The 7592-nt window shown below is 44.1% G+C and overlaps 1 protein-coding gene across 1 annotated transcript; it reads right to left on the bottom strand.

Moving 5' to 3' along the window:
* Positions 1-463: 463 nt before the first annotated feature.
* Positions 464-5792, bottom strand: LOC141041684 (uncharacterized). Its single transcript, XM_073508578.1, has 4 exons — positions 4887-5792; positions 4479-4543; positions 4293-4392; positions 464-2547 (listed from the first exon to the last, which is right to left on the bottom strand). Exons 1-4 carry the CDS (start codon positions 4950-4952, stop codon positions 2464-2466), a joined length of 315 nt encoding a protein of 104 aa, XP_073364679.1. The 5' UTR covers positions 4953-5792; the 3' UTR covers positions 464-2463.
* Between the last annotated feature and the right edge of the window lie 1800 nt (positions 5793-7592).

Here is a 7592-nt window from a genome sequence, read left to right as displayed (position 1 = left end):
TGATCGTTCAGTATCTGACGCCTCTTCGATGATTCGATCCTCCCATCCCGTGCACTGTTCCTTGCCAACCATAGCCCATAGAGGCTCCGAACCATGGTAGCTCGTTCGTCGTCAGAGGCATCCGCCAACCAAGACAGCAGCCATCTAGAAAGATCACCCTGGGAGCTTACTGAAACCGGTGGGATCGCCACCGGAACTCCCAATTCCGAGCGCATTACCTTCCAGAATTTTGCTGAATGATGACTGTCCCAAAACCGATGATAATTTGTTGGGAAACGGTTGTAGCCGGCGGACCGGCCGAAGCCGGTCACGCGCGGGTCGTTCGATGATTAGCGATCGAACCGCCTGTTTAGCCACGTCTTCCACACAGGGGATCAAACGCGTGGCTGTTGGGGCCCGCGCACCGCCCGCGACCTTATCCCTTCTCTTCCATATCCACTCGCATCTCCCTCCCCATCCACCCACAGCCGGGGGCGCGGTCGTCGCCATGGCCGCCGGCAACTGGATGCGCCTCATTTTGAATCGTGTGCGGATCACCCGCACCGGATGCATTCCTCTCCATGGCCGCCCACAGCCAGGGGCTTGCTCGTCGCCTTGTCCGCGGCAACTGGACGCGCACCCTTTCCATGGCAACCGCAGCCAGAGCTTCGCTAGTCGCCATGACTAACCTGCAATCAGCCGCGGCGGCGACGAGTTTGTGCTGGAGCCCAGGGTTGCTGGAACCAGGTTATTTTTTTGCTGGATCCACCCACTTTTTTTGCTACAACCCCTTTCTTTTTTGCTACCATCCCCATTCGATTTGATGAACTCTTTTCGTTTTTGCTGGAACCGGTGTCTCGATTTGCGGGAAGCATTTGGTGGACGTGCTGCAAGGTTGACAGCTCGCCGGAGGAAGCTGCATCCAGTGGCGAGGAGGGCTGCATCCAACGTCGTTCAAACGCCGGGAGTTGCAACCATGTACGCCGGAGCTACAACCGGTGACCAGGGGTGTTGCAAGAGGGAGTGGCCGTTTTTGCTGATGCGTCTTTTTTTGGTGAACCAAAATTTTGTTTTTGCTGGAACCGATGAATTTCTTTGCTGGAATAGATATAATTTTTTGCTTCATCGGCTGCAGAGCTCTCAAATGTTTCATGTCATTTTTGCTGGGACCTAAGTTTGGTTTTACTGGAAGCGTTGTTCGATTTTGCTGGAAGCATTGTTCGTTTTTGCTTCAACCGACCACCGGAGTTCTGTAGGTACGATGCATGTCGATGGAGGCCAGCAGAGACGGCGACGCCTGCGCCGAGCTCGACGACGGGGACAAAAGGGGGTGGGGGACCAGACGCTGCAACCGCGGGAGCGGGAGGGGGGAGCGGCGAGCTCGCCGGGAGCGCACGCACAAAGGTGGAAGGAGGATTGGCTGGGTGGGGGCGTTTTTTCTGGAAGCTTTGACCGAAGGAAGAACGAGTCGAGGGTTGAGTTGCCAGATCGGACGGTTCCGGCTCGCTACATCGGGCGGTTGGCGTTCGACCGGCCCAACAGTTGGGCCGGTGCGCCGGCGCAGATCACTGCCCTAATTTGTTTCTTCTCCACCACAAGCAACACAGAAGACTCCAGCCTTAATTCTTCGCCTGTTAACTTCTGAGCCAACCGCTAGCCCATTTCGGATCAATCTCCATGTGTGTGTTTTAACTTTTCCAGAGCTACAGTATCCCACAAACTCAGCCAGCCCTTGTGATTATTTCGGCAGAGATCACTACCTTCTATGAATAAATAGAGATGTTGACACTTAAAAAAACATTTTTACCATCTACAATCCTCACTTTCTCCCTCGGTAACCCCGTCAGGAAAAATATAGTGATTTTTTTTTTGCGGGGATAGTGAAATATCTACTTGACACATAATAACTTGAGTTTACCAGAGTTGTGCACTATAACCAAGGGCACCTTACTGCATTAGTAGAACACAAATCATGGATTCGTTTCACTGAAGATACATATCATGGTACTCATGGAAGATAACTTGAATTTGGTGGAGATAAGCACAAATGCACACATTTTGTGCAGTAAGCTTGTGCTAGTACAACAGAACGGAAGAAGAACACCAAATTCTTAATCGAGCCCTAAACGCAATGGGGTGAAAAGCTGTGCACCTGTGCAGAAACTATGATAGCTTCAGATTTGACTTAAGCCAACTCAAAATGTTCGCGGCAAATTCTGGAGAATCTGTTGGTGCTTCACATGCAACGTCACTCCAACTATGAAGCTCATGAGCCAGCCGAAAATGTCTCTCTCACGGCATGTTGAGGTCAATTGGCGTTTGGTGCCTATGCGAGCAACCAACGTTGCAGCCAATGCCGATGCCGAGGCTGAGCGTCAAATCCACCTCCCTGCTGCTTTGCTGGCTTCTAGTTACATACCTTCCTCCCTCCTGCTTCTGTTTACATGCAAGACATCAACTCCATGGTGAAACCGAGTGCTATGATTAACTGCAATGGATCAATCCACTTGCCTGCTCCTTCCTCGAGACCATCTCCATCAAGTCCCTCTCCTCGAGCGTTGTTTTCCCCTGCAACCATGCATCAGGAACGTCATGAGCGAGCCTGACAGCAAGATGTAATTTACAGAGTCTGTTTTTTCTTTTTTGCGGGAAGGTACAGAGTTGGTTGCTCCATCTTTTGTGTCTGTGTGTGTGTGTGTGTGTGTGTGTGGGGGGGGGGGGGGGGGGGGGGGGGGTTATAGCTTGCTTTATCCACTGGTTTCTTGCTTGCTTTTGCGCAGAGCCACAGTCCAATAGAACAGCAGGCCCTGAACACATCACGCATGAAAAATAAGGCGCACATGCAGAAATATCTCGATGTCGCATACACTGGATAAATGCATTTCCCTGATTAAGTTTTATCCATTACGCAGAACTGAAATCTAGCAGATGCGGCTGCTTGTTTATACAGTGAGAACTGTTTTTTTTTTTTTTTTTTTGAAACGGAGGCAAAAGATTTGCCTCCGGATGATTCTTTCATAGAGCTGGATGGAGACATGTGCTGGACGTGGTAAGCCTCTTAAGTACTAAAATTAGTTTTATGCTCTGCGTGCTTCAGATAAAATAGGACTTTAGAAAAATCTTGTTAGTATATCGAGACTCACCTTCTCCTGTAGTGTGGCGATCCTATACGCTTCCAACTGATTCCACCCAGGAGAAAGTGTGTTGAATTTAAAAATGAATCCGGGGGCATATTAGACTGAAATATCTAAAAACGCCAAAAGATATAAACCATATAAATCAAAATTACTAGTAATGCAACAAGTTTAGTTATTCATTGGCACCGTAAGGCAAAGGACTAGTCATCTGCCTGCCGTGAATAGGAATTCAGATGGTGGAACCTTAATTGAATCTTCATCCTAATATACATCCCAGATTCACATCTATGCCATCCACCAACAGTAGAAACTTAGTTTGGACCCACTCCTTCCATTTCACCATAAGACAGGTAATTCATCGTGAATCACTGAAAGAGCCAGATTTAGCAGGTAAAAAAAAAGAATTTTTTTCTGTTATTCCTTATCTATATCAGGGATTTTCCCAAAACGTTGAGAGATCGCTCGAACTGTTTGACCAATATCTTATCAGGTGCTGTGAAGAGCATGCCCTCTTGTGAAAAATCAGTTGTTGCAGTCTTCTAGACTGTCTAATCTTTGGGGTAAAGCAGGCATGAGTAGTGTTAAACTTTCATACCAACTAGTGACTTTCATGTTGTACTAATGGGCCAATTCCCTCTTTGATGTTAGATCTGCAAATACCATGTGTTGTGCTAGGTAGTCTGTTTACAACAAATCCGATAGTCATTCATGGAACATAAGTATCAGTGCAACTGATAAATGGTAGACTCAGATACTAAAATAAATGCTTTGGGTTTCTGTCTGAGCATGAGAAGCCTGGCACAAGTGTTACAGTAGTAATACCCCGCAAAAAAGTGTTACAGTATTAATAGGCAAGAAAGAATGTAAACTACATAAACATCTCTATCGAGTGTGATTCTCAATTTCACATTTTGTTATGTGGAGTGTGATTCCCATTTTCACGATTTTTTTAATAAAAGGTAGGTTAAATTTACATGGTGACAAGAAAAATAAAAATTTCAAACTTGCATAGACATCCCAGTTCTTTTCCTGTAAGAGAACCTTAATGATACTTTACACAAATAAGTCTTCAATTGGAATCTAAACGAAAATTCTGCGACGAAGTTTGCCAAAATATATTTGGACTAGGAAGCTAATAAATGATATACATACCAAACATGCCTTACTGAAACATACCTTCCTGGTCTTTGCCCTCCTTAGTGCATACTCCAATTTTCTTTCAATTTGGCTAAGCTGTTCGATGGTCAACTGGGATATGCTTGATTCATCAATTGACCTGCTGATAATATATATATATTAGTAACCTTTTGGAACTATTTATAGTTGCAATTGGTACTTGTAGAAGCAATTTTGAGATGTTACATGTCATGAATGTTTGGCCTTCTATCTGTTGTCACTATGGGAATTTGAAAATCCTTGCTTCTTCTCTAGAAAAATGGAAATGATCATTAGCAGTACCGAGAATATTCTCAAAGCAAATGGGCATAAATGTGCATAATGTCTCATTTATTTAATACCATCACTTTAAATCAGAACATAATTCCTTTTGTATTTTCCAGTTTTGTGAACTCATATTTGTAACATTTCCATAGCATGATTTATGCTCTTTCTTTATAAAAAAAATAGTTACTGCTGTAGGAAAAGTGTATAGATCTGCTCATAGAAAGGTATCTGCAGCAGAGCATCAAAACTGATTTTTAATATCCAATAAGAGGTAAAGATAGACACTCTAGATAATGTTTTAATGATGTTGATTCTGTCCTTTGTCACCTCTTTGAGAAGGCTCCTTCCATGTGCTTCTGGGAAATTCTGATAACGTTTGATGATATTCTCCATACTGCAACAAAGGTTTGTGAATGCATAATTCTTTTGTGGAACAGAGTATATCAATTCGATATTCAAGAGAAATGAGCATCAAAGACATAATGATGCAAAAAGTAACAAGTATTGCTACAATAGTTCAGAGAACTACTTGGGCAGAAGTAATCCACTGAGTTTTCTGGAAACAAGCTGGCTACTGATGGTAATGCCCATGCATTTTGTCGCTTCGTCATGTTTCCTAGGCCATCGATAGTTGTGTACTTGTATGCTTTATGCCGGAGATATTACTTCTCCATTGCACGTTACCACTCTTGGAGAAGGGTTAAGTCTATTCACGTGGGCTCAGCTGGGAAGTTCATCTCATGTCCAGTCAGGCCGAAATTTCAAAACCAAACATCCTTGGTATGGTTGCAGGCAGGCGAATCTACATGAGCTGACACGGATGCACAGGCATGAGACTCCAAAAGAATTTTATGCCATGAAATTTCATTTTCGCAGAGTACCAAGTGAGAGTTGCTTTTTGGTTTACTAGAACAATGCCCGTGCGTTGCAACGGGATATAAATATTCTAGTATGTTAGCTTGTGATTTACCTGTCTATAATAATGCGATTGTGAAAGTAAATGTTCATCAAATTTTGCCCGTGATTTACCTTATATTTTGTTCAGGAGTTTGGTAAGTAAGTTAAAGTATAATTGGTTAAGAAGGTAAGTTAATTGAGGTGATTGACTATAATAGGGGTAGGTTGGACAAAGGGGGTGGTGGAAAGAAAGGTGAAACGGGAACCTTACGTTCTTTTTAAGTAGTGAAATCTATTCTTTTTAAGTAGTAGAGATTCACGACAGAATTTGTAACAACACAGGCCGAAGTGGTACAAGTGGAGACTAGGGTGGCACCATCGAGTTAGGAAGGCGTGATAAAGATGGCGTAAGTTGCGCGAGTCCTTGGCTATATAGCCTGAGAGTGGTAATGGCAGCAAGAAAAGAATGAACTCTCTACCCTATCTTGCTTTTCATCGATCCCCAATCGTTGCATATCCTGTATCAGTATGAATCACACCCAAATCACTTAGGACTAAGGGACATTACGCTTAGTATCAGAGGTCCAGATCGATCGTGGAATTGTTCGACCCTTGGCCGTAAAATACAGTAGAAGGTAGGAAATTCGGTCTTTCAATTGTAGGACTAAGGGACGCTACACTTGGAGTATCAAAGGTCCAGATCGATCGTCGAATTGTAACCCTTGGCCGTAAAATCCTAGTAGAAGGTAGGGAATTTGGTGTTTCGATTCATTGATTCCTCCCTAAACGCATGCAAATTTGGATGCGGTTAGTCAGATTTCCAAAGAGATTGGGATGGTGCCTCCTAACCCTCACCACAAAACCGTTCATTCTCTTGGCGAGTCCTTGAGCCAAATTGTAGTGGCTCTGGCCACCCTGGCGACTCTCGACATCACGCACCAACAGATGGTAGTGCGATTGGATCTGGTTCGGCTAGCAGCAATGAAGCACCAATGATTTATGGCATGGAGCGGTGGCACGACGCGTTGGCCCAGCAGATGATGGCGCTCAGTCAAGCGATTGAGCGCATGGTGGCTATTCGGCCGTTAACCCAAGAAAAGGATGATGTCAATCCTCTTGTGGGTCTTTTGCTTGTTAAAGGGTTGTACAAGTCTTCTCAAGCACATGGTGGCGGTAGACCTTGACGACAACATCATGAAGGATCAACATTCCCTGTTGAAGACTTCCTTTCGACAGTTTAGTCGCACGATCCGCACGTTTGGTGAGACGAATGGCTCGATTATTTAAGTTATATATTCAAGACTTAATGTGGATCACGGCGATGATAATCCACATAGAATGCAATGTTGCGCTTTGGTTCCGGGCATACAAACTCTGCTATGATGTGTATTTTGCTCCGCATTCATAACTACAGTGTAGGCAAAGTTCAGTGCCGCAGACCATCACCAGTTCAGGACTTTGTTGTTATTTGTGTAACAAAAGAGTATCGAGCTTAATTTGAAGAACTCTTGTAAAAGATCTCAAGCCATAGCTTGCATTATAAGAAATTATGTTTAAACAGTTCATCAAAGGACTCATAAAGAGAAATCAGAGGAGGTATCACCTACTTTAGCTAAAACTGTGAACTGGGCGATATTGATAGCCACTCTTCAGCAAGATGTAGCCAGATAGGTGAAATGTTGGCGTCCTTAGTATGATCCAAGCATGCAAGCTATTAAAAGTTCCATGCACCAACCCAAACTAATGGACAATGTTAGGCAATCCACTTCAATACCTTCTCGTCTGTGGCTCAATAGGGCCTAAATATGGCGTTAAGAGGCAAACAAGCTGCAAAAGGAGAGCCTAGGATCTCTTAGTTTTGACACCGTAGTAAGTTTTATGCATCAACCAGTAGAATCAAAAATTGGAACCGGCGGAGAAGATTGGGCAGTCCATATATACATCAACACCCTCTTTCTTGTCTAGCTCAATAAGGTCTAAACATGAGCAAGAATAAACTTGGGCATGGGCAGCCCGGTCCGACGGCCCAAACCCGAAGCCCCATGGTCGAGCCGGCCTTGTGCTCAATATTACCTCCAATCAAAAGCATGAAAAAGGCTAGGAAATGCCTTAGAAATATGGTTTTAATAGAAATAT

The sequence above is a fragment of the Aegilops tauschii genome, chromosome 2, assembly GCF_002575655.3.
Source record: "Aegilops tauschii subsp. strangulata cultivar AL8/78 chromosome 2, Aet v6.0, whole genome shotgun sequence".
Classification (NCBI taxonomy): domain Eukaryota; kingdom Viridiplantae; phylum Streptophyta; class Magnoliopsida; order Poales; family Poaceae; genus Aegilops; species Aegilops tauschii.
Note: the sequence above shows the minus strand (reverse complement) of the source record. Positions and strands in the feature narration are given on the sequence as shown.